A 17,279-nucleotide genomic window follows, 5' to 3' on the forward strand; every position below is an offset into this window, starting at 1 on the left:
GGTTCTTTGGTGGTTTGGCTTGACTTCTACTTGTTTTCCACATACAGAATCTGATGGGGTGGTGATAACTTAAAGGAGGCAGAAGCAACACAGAAGGGATTCAGCAGATTGGATTTATTCATAACTCAGTCATGCACACAAGACCCTATGAAACTAAGGCTTCAGAGAGTTCAATGGTGGGGCAGGTGGCAGGTTCCTTCCCTTTGATGCTGGCACAAAAAACATTCAATGAGCAAGTTATAGATGAGTGCAACCCTGTTTTCATCATTGTGGCTTCTGTGCAGTCCCACAGATTAACAAATTCACTGAGTTAAGGAGGTGGTGTGAAGCTCACAAAGGAAGAGACTATTCCAACAATTGTCTGGCATGCCACATTGACATTCACCCGGAACTGTCTTATAAAGGAACAGGAAGTTATCAGAGGTCCCTTTTGCACAGGCAAAGTACAGCGGTTTGCAGCCGGGGTAAAGCAATCTGCATTGTCATCAGGGCATTCACATGCCTCCGTGCAGGCTGTGAACAGAGCCCGCGGAGGCAATGCATCTTGCCATTGTGCCTTTGCACGGAGACGCGTCTTGTTTTTTTTTAATCTACCTCCCACCGATGCATAGCTATGTCCTCCGTCCACCGAGAGGTGCTTTTATAAGCACTGAGGCCAGGGGCGGGACTCGGGGTGGGGCCACACGCAGGGGTGGGGTCAGTGGTGGGATCCAAAAATTTTAATAACAGGTTCTGATGGTGGTGGGATTCAAACAGTGGCACCGCCGCACACACGCACCTCCAGTCCCTATTGGGCAGGGAGGTTGCTTTAGTAACCCCTTCTCGACACTCAGAAAAAATTAGTAACCACTTCTAGAGAAGTGGTGAGAACTGGTTGGATCCCACCTCTGGGTGGGATGGGGGTGTAGATCAATCTTGTCTGCTTATTTGTGCAGATTTGCATCTAGCATCTAGATGCATCTTGCATTTAGATAAGGCATTACAACTGCCTTATCTAGTTCCTTGTTTGGTATGCTAACATCAAATGTGCTGTTTTATGAGTCAATATAGAAATAAATTAATTTATGGGTCTTCAAAGGCAATAGTAGTTACCTATACTTGACCTCTACGGCCATACTTTAGCAATTGCTATTATTTTCTAATTCATATTGCACAATATGTTTTTACTTGTACAACAGGAGTGTGTCAGTTTTGCCATGATATTATCTAAAAATGTTTTAATTGCTATATGCATCGGAAGAGCTAAGTCTCAAGCAACTGAGCACTTAACATTGCAGTTAAGTCCCGTAACATTGTTACGTAACGTTGTTATCACGTGTGCTTTAATAATTATCCTGGGAAATATTATTTCCATATTGCAAATGAGGAACAACTGTTAAAAATACCTTTTCCTTGCTATGATAAAGAAAAATCAAATAGCCTCTTCCCTTATAATCATGTAAACAAACCCCGGCTATAGCTAAGCTGATTCTTTCTGGTTTTATAAATAGAAAGTGCCAATGAAATCCTTCCTTTCCCTCACTCTGCCCGGCTGCCTAGCTAGTAAATATTGCTTGAATGGGTAGCAGCCAACAGCAAGTAACCGTTTTGTGAGAAGATGTTAAGGGAGGGAAGAAAGTAGTCAGCAGATAGTGGATGTTTCTGCAAGGAAAAGCGTCTGCTTTCTGCTTGGCAGAGGGAGGAAAAATGACCACAAATGCTGCTGCTCAGGGAAGCTGCGCTAAACAGAATCTCTCAAAAAGAAGCCTAGAATACGTCAGGGAGAGTCCAGCAAAACGAAAAGCCAGCTGGGGTATTCTCACCAGCCAAGGTTGGTAAAGCAATCATTTCCATAAGCTGGAAGGGCAGTGGAATATGCTAATATGACACTTGTTTTGCAACGAGCTGTTTCCTAAATTGAAATGTTCAGTATAAGTACTCAATTGGGGCACTCTGATATAAGTTCATATACCAGTATGTGATAGTGTAGCTTTTCTGTGCCTGTATAATTCTGTAAAATAAGCTCAAGTATGTTTTGTTGGATCCTGCTTTGCTTTGGCAAAGACTGCAGATGTATATTTAAGGGAAAGTATGTTGCTAAGCACGGGAAGCTGTTTACAGAGTGGAAGAGGTGGAGTAAGCTTACATGTAAATATACACACCAAGGCAGAAAACCTTGGAAGAGCTATAGATGACAGGGAAATACTGTAGAAATGAGTTAGCAGACATTTCGTCCAGTATTAGCCTTCAGAAGCAATGTTATGACTGCAAAATATATTGATTTACATTAATAAAAGAGCTGTGAAGTTTCTCATTATACTGTTCCTCCCTCTTTCCACCCTCCCAGTAAAGGATGGATGAGGGGGCAAGGTTTGCTGGCAAACTGTGGTGCAAAGCATTGGCACACTTTTGTATAAAAGATGGCACCAGGCCGGGGGGAGGGGAGAAAGACCAGTGCATATCATATTTCTGATTATGTAATGGCTCCCATCTTATTTGGTGGAAGGATAAACAATTACCTCTGTCATTTGGCTTATAATTCTGTTCCTGTATGTTACATTCATAAACCTGGCTTCCATCACCAGTATGACCGTATATGTGCAAAACCTCCCCCCTCCCCCAAAAAATACCTTGGGGAAAATGGAGTGTGTGTGTGTAAATTGCCCCAAACAGAGGAGTGTTGTCTCTGCATTGCAGTGGCACAGTGAGGAGGAGATTGTAGGCAGGAAGTGATAGCATGTCAGTGAGTGGGCTGGATGGGGGTGGTAGGAGAAGACACAACTGCCACACCTACCAGTGCCCAACATCACCACTGCCCCCCTGGCAGATGAAGGAGGAAAGAAGCTAGGTGAGTCAGGAGGAACAGCAAAAGCCATCCTCATAGTTAAGAGATTGGTGCCACAAGTGCTTGTGGAGGAGCTAGGAGCCGCTGCCCATCCTCCTTTAGCCAGCCAGCCAGAGGGATTGATGAGGGAAACCAAAAGCTGTTGCTGTCCCTCCACTGCCAGAAAACAGGGAGTAGGATGGGCAGGCGGTGGCAGTCCCCATTGCTGCTCCCTCATAGCCCATTTAAGCTCCAGCTGGAAAGGAAGGAGCTAACACTATCCTCTCACTGCTGGGGATTAGGGAGGTGAGCAAGTCTGCTTCTTACCTACAGATCTTTGCCTTGGTTGCAGTTTCCAAGCTTTCATTTCAGTTCCTGACTACAGAGAATGAGGTGACTGAGCTGAAGTTAGGAGGGTGGGCAAAGGGACTCCTCACACACTTACCTATGTCTAGCACCATTGCCTAAAATTTACCCCGAAAATTCTTTGACTGACCTTGAGCCAGTTACACATTCTCAGTCTTTACCTCACAGGCAAAGGCAAGATTGATCATTAAGAACTCCTGGATTGCCTTCCGCTTCCTTTCACCTGACCCTCCAGTCCTCTGACAGAAGGGCTGACCCTGTTCCACCCAAACCCCATGCAAGATTAGAGAGGTGGCACCCAGTCATCAGGGGAGATGGTGCCTTGTCTGCCAGAGGCAGACGCTGGCACCCAGTTTGACCGAGCTCTTCATGAGGTGAAGTAGATGGCAGAACCTGGCCCCTCATGAAGCAGGACACATGATGTTGCCCAGCCCCTTGCAAGGCTAAACACATGGCAGTGCCCAATCCCTCATAGGGCCTAGTGCCTGGCTTGGTCCAGCTGAGCCCCATGCAAGGTGAAGGAGGTACCTAGCTGGTTTGGCTTATATGAGTGAGGCAATCATGGCCCTCATGAGGTGAGAGAAACAACACCTGGCCAGCCAATTGGTTGGGCAGTCTGCTTCTTCCTCCCTCCTTCCTTTTCCCTTCAGAAGTGAGGGTAAGATCAGACTGTCTCTTCTCCTCTCCCTTCTTTGGGTTTTTTTTCCAGAGTTTCTCACTCTGAGAGTAAAATGGAGGAGAGGAGAATGAAGGTGCTTTGAGTCTCCATTGTGGAGAAAGATGAGTTATAATTAAGTAATCAGATAAATATAACTGAAGATGGAGAAGCAGATAAACAGTTTGTGGTAGGAAGGAAGGAGAATTGAGGCTGTGGGAATAGCCCATGTGGAAGCCAGCGTAGTGTATCAGTTACAGTTTCAGATTATGATCAGAAAGACCCAAGTTCAAACCAGTCTGCCACAGTAGCTCACTAGGGGACCTTGAGCCAGTTACATTATTTCAGTGTAGTAACCTATCATACAGGACTGCTGCGAGGATAAAAAGGAGTAAAGGAGAATGATGTAAGCTACTTTGGTCCTGCTGTGTAGAAAGACAGGGTATAAATGAAGTTAGCCTGGGTTTATTATGGCCTTGGGCCATTCAATTGCATAGCAAAACAGATAAAAATTAATTATCTACATAGAGTCTCACCATGCATCATTCATCCTAATATATCTAACAGTTTAAAGGTTATAATTTTAGTAAATTATATACTGGAAATTAACTTAGCTCACACAGGTATTAAACCAATAAGAACAGATTGACATATTGAAGAATGTTTGCTCAGCCAAAAGGTCAAGAGGCAATATATAAATAAATAATGTAGCTGAAGATTGGAGGCAGCTAAAATGTAGGTTGTTAAATGGCTGACAAGCAAATGAGGCAGGGGAAGGGGAGGAGATATGGAAGTTGATGAGGAAGAGATGATATGGGGAGGGAGATAGAGGTAAAAGTAGGAAGCCCCTAGCATGTTCTTGATGGGCTCCCTACCAAGTAAATAGTCTGGCTCAGTGGCTGGCACCACACATGGTGACAGTTTTCCCAGGTAGGGCCTGCCTGCCCAAAGGCAGGGAAGCTGAAGATGGGGAGGGCAGATAAAGGTAACTGATATTGGGTAGGAAGGAGATAAGAAAGGAGGAAAGGGGTTGTAGAGCAAGAGGAACTACTTGCCACTGCGCCGATTCTGATTTGGCTAACACAAAGCACTTAGAGCCAAGATGTAAAAAAATATTTAATTTTATTGAGAAGTAAAACATTTCTTGATGATCAAAACATTTCTTGATTATCTAATAGAACTTATAGTCATCTGATAAAAAACAAATATTGTCCAAATCACGGTTAACCATAAAATAATAGCCTAATATGGTTAACAATAGCAGTATTGCCTGTAGTTCTAAAGGAGTATGCAAAAGCAAATAAAGTTATCTGAAGCCCAAGTTTGTTACATTGCAAATACCACAAAGTAACCCTTAGGCAGGTAGTTTATCAATTTCTAGTTCCAAGTTCTAGCAAAATATTAAACTGTCTCCACTGACATAACTATATGCATACATTGAAAAAGCTTCTAGCCAACCTCCTCTCTATGAGACCTTACTTAAACTGCCTAACTGCCGCAGATAGAATGTTCACTGTCTCAAAATTTCTCCCAGCATGCAATCTCTTCACAGGGGTAGAGGCAGTGGTGGGATTCAGCAGGTTCGCACCACTTCGGCAGAACTGGTTGTTAAAATGGTGCTTGTATGCAACCAGTTGTTAAATTATTTGAATCTCACCATTGGAACCGGTTGTTAAATTATTTGAATCCCACTGGGTAGAGGTTATATAAGGTTACATAAATTATTTGAACTACCACTGTGTAGAGGTTATATAAGACCTTTCAGGGAACAGTATAGGAGAGAAAAATGACATACCTACCACAACTCCTGGCAGGTCTCCTACTTGCATAATATATATAAAGAAAAGCCAAAGAAAATAAACTTGATTTTGTGTGTATACATTTTTATTTTACTTTCTGCACCAGTTTTTAGATGAAATAATCTGAAATTTCTTGGCAGAAGACAACTAAATCCAAAACATCACTGAATTGTGAAATACTAACTGGAACTGCTCACCCTGAAGAAAACATTGAAAACAATTAGCCAGATGTTGTTAGTGTGTGTGTGTGTGTGTGTGTGTGTGCGCAAAATTAGATAAATGTTACTCAAGCATTATTTTGTTGTTAGGATCAGACCCACAAGAAACTATTCAGATTCCCAATATAACTGTCATAGATGATCAATGTAAAATATTTGATTTACAAAACAATCTACAATCATTTTATATTCACTATTAAAGCAATTCAGTGAAATAGGTTCTTCCTTTTCTAGAGCTTGGGATGAAAATCGGCAGAGAGTTTTTTGCCCAGGATCTAATGACAAAGTAACAGGATCACACGAATTCTCTGCTATCAGATTACATAATCGCCACATGAACTATTCATTGTTCTGTTTTTATGGAACATTACACACCAGCTTACAAATAAATCCAGGTCTGTAGAGGTTTTCCTGCCACAGACGCTTTATGGGTAAAAGTTCATATTATAATGAGCTGCAGAGCTTCTAAAATGGCTGAAGTGTCTTAAGCACTGGCTGCAGCTAACAGGCACAGTTTTATTATAAAAAAATGAGCAGGATCTATAATTTCGATTGGCTGGAAACGCCATGGGGAGATGGAGATTTAGGTACTGTATAACATTTTCAACCATTCTTTGTTACTGCCTGTTTATATTAATTGTTTTATACTTTCTCTCTCTGCAGTATTTATAAAACTGTGGGCTGCTAGTAAATTAGATACCAGATGGCTTGGAACGCAGAGTCTATATTTAGACAGAGGTACTTTGCATTTTAGCGAGGGAAGAAAGAATCGTAAGAACATGTTGAATTGGGTATATTTTCCAAAATGGCTCTTTATCTTGTATATTTTTATTTTAAAAGGCAGAATACTTTGCCATGTCCAGAATCATAACTAGCAAAGCTCCCATGTACCTCAGAAAAAAATGAAGCATTTTCTGAAATTAATACACAGAGTACATCAGATGCAATATTACATATAACTCTTCCTGCAACAACAGCATTTACATAACTGAGCACATTAGGATTGCCACAGGGTAACTAAGTGGAGTCTCGGGGAGGTAGGGGAGTGCTGTTTTGTCATTTCCAGGATGTTTCCATAGAGCTTCTGGCAATATTCCTTGGAAGTGATGTGGCACCGTTACCCAGCAGCAGTTGTTTTCTATTCAGCTGAATCCTAACACAATGCTATCCTGAATGGGATTTAAAATGAATGGGGTTTAAAATAGCAGCCTCTTCAAATCTGAAAACTCAGACTTCAATGTGCCCCTTCCAACTTTTGCAATAAAATATAATTAACAAACACAGAGGGAGAAAACTAATATTGAATAAGGATGATACAGAATCAATGGCTTTTAAATGTACTTTAAATGTATTATCATAAATAATTATTTGTCCTGATAATGAAAAAAAAGCAATCCAATGTTGTAATTAAAATTATTTTATAGGTTCTTGGGCAGATCGCTCACCACTGCATGAAGCAGCAAGTCAGGGACGTCTCCTTTCTCTAAAAACTTTAATTGCACAGGTGAGTATGCTTACTAATTACTTGACTTCTGCAATGCATTTTGTGAATACAGTCACTCACATTTTTACAGCTGGTTCAGCTCAGTCACAAGCTGCCAGAGGTGTATTTAGGCAAACTGGAGCCTGGGGACAAAACCTGAGTTTGGCGTCCCCCACCCCCGTATGGGTGGCCACTCTCTTCCACCATGACCAAACAATGATTTTTTGCACCAGCTCACAAAACACTTCCCATCCCCAGAAAAACATACATGGCTCTCTCCCCACCAATTCTCTTTCCTAATTTTGTCCTCACACCAACCCTATGAGGTAGATTATTAGCCTGAGAAATAGGTTCAAGGCAGTGCAAGTGGGTATTAAACATGTAAATCTCTCACAAATCACCCCCAGCAAAACATTTACAAATGTCAGCATCATCTCTCACAAAACACCTCCAGTGGAATCCACCCCCAAACAACATCACTTTCAGTGTTTAAACTGGGGATCTCACATTCTCCTTGTAAGTCCATACCAAAGGGGATGGATTTAAAAGGAGAATCTGGGGAAATTTGGAGGGTGCCTGCTGTCAGGGGTGCAATTGTTAAGCTAACAGCACCAAAATTTCAAGGTATATTTAGGAGACTCTCCTGATGATACCACCCACCTTTGGTGAAGTTTGGCTCAGGCGGTCCAAAGTTATGGACCCTCAAAAGTGTAGCCCCCATCTCCTATTAGCTCCCATTGGAAACAATGGGGAATGAGGGCACCCCTTTTGGGAGTCCATAACTTTGGACCCCCTGAACCAAACCTCACCTAACTTGGTTGGTACCATCAGGAGGATCTCCTGAAAAAACCCTGAAATTTTGGTGCTGCTAGCCTAAAAACCGCGTCCCCTCAGGCAACAAACTGAAAAAACAATAAAAATATCAAAAAACCACAAAGGAACCTGAAATTTTTGCACCCCCCACTGGGGGGCGCCCGGGGACATAGGGTGCTCCATGTTCCCCAGGTAAATATGCCACTGCTGCTAACAGAGTGCCGTCGGTTCCTATTTGTATAGATAACTTTCAGAGATTCAACCCTTGTTCCTTATGGATGTTTAGAAATGTGCCCACTATATCTAGAGTCAACCCTATCAGGTCAATTGAACACACTGGACTAAAGAGGTAATAAACACCTCTTAAGAGGGGCTACAACATGGTGAAATGTGGAAGACCACTGCAAGAATAGCCCAAAAGCTGAATGTGTTCCAGCAGCAGTGCCTTCACAAGATTCTTGGTGTCACTTACCGTGACCACATTACAGACGAGGAAACAGACAAGGAAATTCTATTCAGAAGTGGTATATGGAGGCTGCAGGACATTGTGACAGAATGATGATTGTGTCTTGCTGGGCACATCCTATGCCTACCAGGTCACCATCACCCAAAGACCGCAATGCAATGGGTACCATTTGGAGGAAAGCGAAAGTGAGGTAGACCACAGAAGACATGGCGCCAGACCTTCAAAGAAGACCTAAACGAGGCTTCCACCTCATGGGACAAAGTTGAACTCGTCGCAGCTGACGAAAATCATTGGAGAACACTTGTTGCCCAATGTGCCCAGTTGCACAGGTGAAATTAAGTAAGAGAGGGTGCAGTCCCAATCCTTGAGAAAGAAACAATCAGGGAATTGCTGCTGAAGCAGACAGGATTGGACATTAGTGACTTAAATAATCTCTGGTGACTAACATTCCATTCTTGGGCAAGGTATTCAAGTGGGTGATGTCTACACACCTTCAGGCAGACTTGGAGAAGATGGATTATCTAGGCCCGTTTTAATGCAGATTTAGGCCTAGGTTTGGAACAGAGTTAGCTTATAGTCACAATTAGAACTGCCTGCTGTGGTTTTTCCGGGCTGTGTGGTTGTGGTGTGGTAGTTTTTCCTCATAACATTTCACTCACATCTATGGCTAGCATCTTCAGGGGCATGCCATGGAGAGATGTGCCAGGGAGAAAAATGCATCTAAATATGACATGCCTTTCAAGGTGCCAGCCATGGATACTGGCAAAATGTTAGAAGGAAAACTATCAAACCGCAGCCACACCACCTGGAAAATCCATAACAGTCAGTTGATTCCAGCTGTGAAAGCCTTCAACAATACATCCAGTTAGGACCACCAATAAAAAAATATAAATCAGTAAAATGCAGTCCTAAATAAAACTGTCTAATGTTGGAGGCTCAGGTCTCTGTGCCACATAGCATCTTGTGTCTGCTTTGACAGCTATGACTACTCCACAGATCCATAGTCATTTCACATCCAAGTTACATTACTGTTATGTGTTTTATGTGGGGCTGCCTCTGAAAACTTTCATCTGGTTCAAAATGTAGCAGCCAGGCTATTGTTGGAGACTGGATACAGAGACCTATGCTGAAAAAGAGCACTGGCTGACCATTTGCTTCTGGGCACAATTCAGACTTTTGATTTTTATCTTTAAAGCTCATAATACTATCCTAAATAGAGTTATGCCTTTGTAAGCCTGCTGATTTCAACAGACTCAGAACAGCACAAGTCTGTTTAGATTGCACTATTAATTAGTTGAGGCAAATGCCCCTGAAAAACTGTCTTCCAGTTAAGATCCTACTTCCAAGCCCTGCTTTTTGTGCCCTGTCTCCAGAGGGGAATTGATGGCAACAAGAGAAAGGGCTTTTTTGGTGGTGGCATATATGTGCCCTTTCCCCACATGTTTAATGAAAGCAAGAGGTGTCCAGATACATAAAACGAGAAGAACTATTATCTAAGATCAAAACACAACTCAGCTAATCATTGTATTTGTCTCAGGAAGATGTCAATATTGTAAAACGGGGGAAAATACCAAACAAAATAGTATTTTAAAAGGCAGTTTTTGATAAATGTGTTTGTTGCTGATCATGTTTATCCAAGTCAGAAATGCAACAATATCCTAAACATATGTTTGCATCCCCTCATGATCAGACTAGTATTATGCTTGCACATGCATGTTAGTAACCACAGGTAACCCAGTTGTCCTGAAACCACATTTTTTTTAGTAAAAATGAACTGCCTTTTGACTTTAGACTTCCTATCTTTTGATGCTATGAAATTCAGTTGTTATGAATAACTGGTTTAATGGTGAGGGGTTTTCTTTTCTCGTTCAGGGTTACAATGTAGATGCTCTAACAATCGATCAAGTGACACCACTGCATGAGGCTTGCCTAGGAGATCATGTAGGGTGTGCTAGAATCCTTCTTGAAGCAGGAGCAAATGTGAGTATTGCTTCTTCATGTAAAGTCAGCCCAAACAGTATTTTAAATGGTGACTACAAGAAGTCACTGCAACTGTTGAAGGACTAGTGTAATGTACTATCAGTGTTCAACTGTGTCCCAAATGATGATTTCCAACAAATACTGGGGTAATCAATTTGTTATATGTGAAACTCCTGTTGCCTGAATTCTCCAAATGCTTCATATATAAAAAGAAAATTCTATCGTATCTGAAGTGGGATGCTGATTATGGATTTTTAAAAATCCACACAATGGGGACAGATTGGCGGGGGTGGAGGATTCTACAAGCCTGGGGAAAGCTCAGACTTGCAGAAAACTATGAAATGCAAAAACAAATTGGGGTATTAAAAACATCTAAAAATTATGAAAGCAAAGTCTACTTCTTTAAGAACAGTACACCACTGAGTTCCTGTAAGACTGTGGTATGAGAAATCAGTGGTCATTTGGGGGGGGGGGGAGCCTCTAATCAACACTGCTGAGAATTCCAATCTTCAGTTAGTGTCAGTATGCAGGAGGGGGAAAGAGAACAAACTGAAAAAAACGTAACAGGTAGGAAGGAGGGAAGTTGAAGCTGGAAGAGAAAAAGTAAAAAGGTACTCAAAAAAGCTGAAGTTAGGAGAATGGAACAGAAAATGTGAGGAAGGTAGGGAAAGGGATACAGGCTGTCAGAGAGAGAAAAGTGTAGGTAGCTCAATTGGCAAAGAGTAAAACAACAGGGAATGTTGAAATGTGATTCCCCATACAAATGTGATTCCCCACATCCAGTCTTGATACAGTGTGTTCCCATTCATCTTAAACAGCAGTAGACTAGTTACTGAGTTTTTTTATTCTATCTCTTTTCCTCTATTGTATCTTATGCATTTTATTAGTTTAAGAATGTTTTTCCTTCAGATTTCGCTTACTCCTATGGCAACTACGTGGATATTTATCAATGTGATAGATATTTGTACTCCTGCAATAAGCATGGCCGCAATAAGCATGACAGCAGAGCTCACACTTAAAAGGAATCAAGTTCCCTTTTAGTACTACACTTTCCCTGCAACATCAAAGATTTTCAAAATAAGGATAACAAATATTCCTGAGGCAGAAAATTTACATGTAAACAAATCTTCTGACACATTTAATATTTCAGGTAAATGCTACAACAATTGATGGAATGACCCCCCTGTTCAATGCATGTTCAAGAGGGAGTGCGCCTTGTGTGGAGCTTCTCTTGGAATATGGTGCCAAAGCTCAGTGGGAGACATGCCTTCCCTCTCCAACTCATGAAGCAGCCAGCAGAGGTGAAAAATTAGAATAACTGAAATGGATCAAGAAATGCATCTGGCACTGCAAATGTAATTTCTTGTTTCAGACAATAATTACATTCTTTTTGGCCAGGTCACAGTAACTGCCTAGAGCTGCTAATCTCTCGGGGTATAGATGTTGACCAAGACATTCCTCACCTGGGAACACCTCTATATGTAGCTTGTGTTTCTCAGCAGAAACAGTGTGTTCGCAAGCTTCTGCATGCAGGTACATAGACTTAATACTTTTTTATTATTTTAAACTGATCTCAAGCGAAACCGTCATTCACTGATACATAAGCAATTAAGCAAACTTTATTGCAAAAGTTAGATTTATTGTAAACCAGTGCTAAGCCAACTATTGCGTTGCATTTGAGTTCTTTAACGTTATTGTTCATATGAGATCCCATTTTCATTTAGGCTGAAACTACACAATAAAGTTTTTTAACAAATCACATTAGGGTTCCACCAGCCCAACCCAATTTCCATACAGCCACATAACAACTACAGGAACTTACCACCCCATGTGCCATGACTAGGGTTGTCAGCTTTGGGTTAGGAAATACCTGGAGATTTTGGGGGGTGGGCTATGAGGATGGTGAGGTTTTGGGAGACATGAATGTAGTGATAATGCCATAGAATTCACCTTCCAAAGCAGCTATTTTCTCCAGCTGAAGATCAGTTGTAATAGCAGGAGATCTCCAGCTACCAACTGGAGTTTGGCAACCTTAGCCACAGGGCCTAATTTGGATTGGGACTGCAGCACTGGGGGAGAAAGGGCTCTAGCCTTCCTCTTGTGCCATTTTCTCAAGTCAAAACAGCCAGTACAGATAATGACTCTCCTGTACAGATAATGTACAGTACAGATAATGACTCTCCTGTTAAAAACTATTTTTCCTCTAAACATCTGATCCCCCTTCCATTTACTTATATCTTTCTTGTAACTAATCTACTTAATAGAAAAATTATTAATTTGGGATTAGTTTAATTGGAAACAACAGAAATAAAATGTATTGTTCACAGGAAACTTAATTAAGCTAATTTGCCTTCCTTCAACTGCAATGTATACTTAAAATAATTTTTCAGCTTTGTCTACATACCAATGGAACCCAATCAATACACAAAAATATATTGCATGCAGGACAGCACCTCTATTTGATAAAAACCACTATGGAGTCCCCTTTTCTCACAAGACAGTTTATTATCCTTTTTGTTTTCCTTTAGTTTACTTTGGGCTCTAGCCAGCAATAGCATTGTTCTTCAACATTGTTAACAAAAACGAAAAAAGTTATCTAGATAGCGCTATTCCTTCTTGAATCTCAAAAACAACCTTCCTTTGAACAAAGGAGCAATTGAAGAAATGCTTCATTTAAATTATATCTTCTTGCTAAAAGGTCTTTCCTATCAGACCCAATTGACCTAGCTATGTGATGCCATTACTCTCATCTCAGAGCTAGACTACTGCAATAAGCTGTCTGTGAGAATGCTCTTAATAACTCAGAAAATTCAATTAGTGCAGCCTAACCATGGCAATTTGATATAAACAAGACACCTTTTCAAGAACACCATTTGTTGTCTATTTTTTTCAAGCCTGTTCGTGTTGCTTCTTAACGTTATAATTCTTCAAGAACTGGGACCCACATAACTGAAGGACCGCCTCTCCCTTTATGAACCCATTTACCAATTATGTTCCTTCCAACACCACTTACCTTCTGTGTCCTCTCTTAGGGATGCTTGATCTTATTTCATCTAGTCACAGGCTATTTTAAATGCTGCCTAATGACCTGCTATTAGGATTGTCCCTGGAAGCTGTTGTACTTTGGACACATAATGAGAAGATAAGAGTCACTGGAAAAGGCAATAATGTTAGGAAAGGTTGAAGGCAGCAGGAAAAGAGGAAGACCCAACATAAAATGGATTGACTCTATAAAGGAAGCCACAGTCCACAGTTTGCAAGACCTGAGCAAGGCTGTTAATGATGGGATGTTCTGGAAGGCATTGATTCATAAGGTCACCATTGGTCAGAAGTGACTTGACAGCACTGTAACACACACACAATTATCTGCCAGAGTTGGTTAGAAGAGCTCCTTCTGTGATGGTCTTTGGAAAGTTTCTAAGTGGTCTTGTTAGGGAAGGCTTTTGTTGAATTTTATGCAGATTGAGTAATCCTTTTTTAAAATTGCTCAGGGCCAGGGTGTTGAGTTTTTATACCTGTATACTGCCATTTTTATTATTTTTGCTGTAGGTACTGATGGCATGTTTGTTATAAGCTATCATGGGGAAAAGGTGGGCAAAAACATTTAAAATAAACCTAAAATTTAAGAACTATTGAATACAACTGTTTCAATTAAATCTCCTTTCTGTTTCAAATCTGTAGGCGCAAATGTGCAAAGAGGAAAATTTTTGGAAACTCCACTGCATGCAGCTGCCAGGCAATCTAGTACAGAAATAGTAAATATTCTTCTTGAATTTGGAGCAGATATCAATACCAAAAATGCAGAATTGGAACGACCTGTAGATGTAGCTCCTCCACGCAGCATGGTGGAAACAGTATTGCTTCTACAGGAAGGTAAAGTGGTTGCTGGGTGAAGGCAATTTCATATTAGACTACTGTAGTTTGCGTAAATATGCAAAATAATTTCAGTGGAAGACTTTAACATTTGGGTAGTTTGGGAGAAAATTATATTTTATAAATATTTGAACAAACTGAATGGATTTCTGCAAAATGACCTATAGTCCTGTACCCTAGTTCCAGTGCTACAGAAACTGAAAGCAGCTTTCCCTAAGAATATTTCTCTCAAAGAATATTGGTTATGCTCCAATATTGGTTTTGGTCATGCTCAAATATTGGTCAAATACTGTCTGCTTTTTGGTTGGCTTGTTTTGACTATTTTGCTTCTGTTTTGATTGTGGTTCATTTTATGATTAAGCTTTCCTTTTTAAATTTGACTGTTTTATCCGTTTAATAGTTTAATTATTTTAAATTAAATAATAATTATTTTATTAATATAAAAAAACCGTTTAAATGTTGTAGGATATCTTGACCACAAAATATGAAAGAAACAATGTGGTGAGGCTAAGTATGATGTCCACAGATGTGTTCTAAGATTGCTATAGACAAGACTTATTGTTTTTATTGTAATTACCAAAGTGTTCCAAGAGCCTGCATCCCAGGGAAGCAAGAAAAGAGGAATTTTCATAAGTGTGCTTAAACACATATGCCCAGTTGAATGGATCACTGGGGAAGATCTTTTTTGAAGCAGGGAGGATATAACCGGACCTCTATCTGTGCATGCATCTTAATAAGATCTGTGTACTAAGACAAGTAGTGTCGTGTGTGGACTTTATTTGTACATATATCTTCAGTTGTATGGGGACTTATGGTGTACTATTTCTTTAAGACACTTGGTGGGTTCTTTTGTGACCATATTTAAAAGCCAAAAGCTATGTTATTTGCAATCACACTATGTCAACTTCTATGTTAATACAGCGTTTATATTGTTACTTTGGGATAGTTGCATAGCAGCAATGTCTTTTTTTGTTTCATAAGTCAGTTGAAGAATTTATGTAGTGCTGGCAACATTGGAAGAAGAAAAAGAGTTTGGATTTATATCCCCCCTTTCTCTCCCCTCAAAGGGGCTTACAATCTCCTCAAAGGGGCTTACAAGTCTCCTCAAAGGGGCTTACAATCTCTTTGCCCTTCCCCCATTACAACAAACACCCTGTGAGGTGGGTGGGGCTGAGAGAGCTCCGAGAAGTTGTGACTAGCCCAAGGTCACCCAGCTGGCGTGTGTGGGAGTGTACAGGCTAATCTGAATTCCCCAGATAAGCCTCCACAGCTCAAGCGGCAGAGCTGGGAATCAAACCCGGTTCCTCCAGATCAGAGTGCACCTGCTCTTAGCCACTACGCCACTGCTGCTCCTGGACACTGTTACTTTAAGGTAACTGCATAGCAGCACTGCTTATAAGTCAGTTGAAGATTTTTTTTGTACTGACAAACAACATTATGCTTAGATAACTGTAATAAAAACAGCAAGCCTTGATTGTAGCATTCATAGCACATGTCTGTAGACACACCTAGCCTCAGCACATAGCTTTCTCATATTTTGTGGTCTTCATTACATTCTGCCTATTTTTGTATGATTGTTGCTAGTGTGTAAGATACCTGGGGAATATATTCCCAGTTCTAGAAAATTAAAGAATTAAAATATATGAAAGTATCACAAGGCAAAACAAACCATGTTAGTAACAACAGAGGTCACAGTAACTATAATAAGTAATCGTTGAGTTGAAATATTAGGGTTTTTAAACTGTGGTGGTATAGGTTTCTGTTAGGTATCTAATACGAAGTTATAATTTTGTAATAAATATGTTGCAAATCCAAACGATGCTGAATTGTTACATTTTTAAAAATTTGTTACAGCTACCCCATGTTCTCTGTGCCAACTGTGCAGACTACGCATCCGAAGCTATATAGGAAGAGCCAGATTAGACCTCGTGCCACAACTCCAGTTGCCAACCATATTGAAAGAGTTCTTGCAATACAGATGAAGTAGCAAGTAGTTTTGAAAGACTTGATAAAACAAGATTTGTATTGTACGTTGCACAAAAAAAATCTGTGGGATGTCAGAAGCAGACTTTTACATACTAACATGTGTCTTTATTAGCAACATGAAATGATCATGATGTAACAAATATCTGAACGTTTTCTTGAGCAGCCCAGTGACAAGGTGCTTATATAAATTAATTTTTTTAAAAAATATTAATTTTCTGAAAATATTAGCTGAGGCAAAATAATAAGGTTCATGGCTGAATTATGGAGACCCCTGTCTGACAGCTGTCTTGGTATTTTGTGGCAAACCAGATACACCACTGAGGATCTCTTTTTCCCTTATGCCATTTCATTTAGTGCCGATGCCCCCCACCCTGACTGTTTTTAGTGAGAATTACCTTCCCAATCACAAAAAATGACATTGGAGAAAGAATTCAGCAGCCCCCTGCCCCTGATTCGGACTAGGCCACACCATAACTCAGGGGCGTACCTAGGCAAACTGGAGCCCTGGGCAAAACCTGAGTTTGATGCCCCCCCCACGGGCGGCCAACCTCTCCCACGGTAACCAAACAATGATTTTTTCCACCAGGTTTTTTCAAAGTCACCATCACATTATAGAACATGCCCCAACTCACAAATCTGAACACAGCAGAAATATTTTTTGAAAACATTTTCAAAATGCTTTCGAAATGTTTTATTACTGCTATGAAAACATTTTATGGTGTTGTATCCCTTTAAATCTATGCCGAAGGGAATGGATTTAATAATAATAATAATAATAACAACAACAACAACAACAACAACAACAACAACCTTTCTTAGGCATTGAGAGAATAAAAG

At 40.5% G+C, this 17,279-nt stretch overlaps 1 protein-coding gene across 3 annotated transcripts in view; it reads left to right on the top strand.

Annotated features, from left to right (window-relative positions):
- The window catches only part of ASB5 (ankyrin repeat and SOCS box containing 5), a 30,351-nt gene extending 13,380 nt beyond the window's left edge, over positions 1-16,971 (top strand). Inside the window, exons 1-7 of one of the 3 annotated variants that reach the window (XM_048509634.1) lie at positions 1,570-1,810; positions 7,266-7,345; positions 10,476-10,583; positions 11,734-11,884; positions 11,982-12,116; positions 14,265-14,456; positions 16,311-16,971. In XM_048509634.1, coding sequence (XP_048365591.1) covers positions 1,636-1,810; positions 7,266-7,345; positions 10,476-10,583; positions 11,734-11,884; positions 11,982-12,116; positions 14,265-14,456; positions 16,311-16,438 — 969 coding nt within the window. In that variant the 5' untranslated portion in view covers positions 1,570-1,635 and the 3' untranslated portion in view covers positions 16,439-16,971. Of the gene's footprint in view, positions 1-1,569; positions 1,811-6,303; positions 6,429-7,265; positions 7,346-10,475; positions 10,584-11,733; positions 11,885-11,981; positions 12,117-14,264; positions 14,457-16,310 lie in introns of those variants that run through there. The other 2 variants (XM_048509635.1, XM_048509633.1) reach the window with 2 other exon arrangements.
- Positions 16,972-17,279: the final 308 nt, after the last annotated feature.

Source organism: Sphaerodactylus townsendi, linkage group LG10, assembly GCF_021028975.2.
Source record: "Sphaerodactylus townsendi isolate TG3544 linkage group LG10, MPM_Stown_v2.3, whole genome shotgun sequence".
Classification (NCBI taxonomy): Eukaryota; Metazoa; Chordata; class Lepidosauria; order Squamata; family Sphaerodactylidae; genus Sphaerodactylus; species Sphaerodactylus townsendi.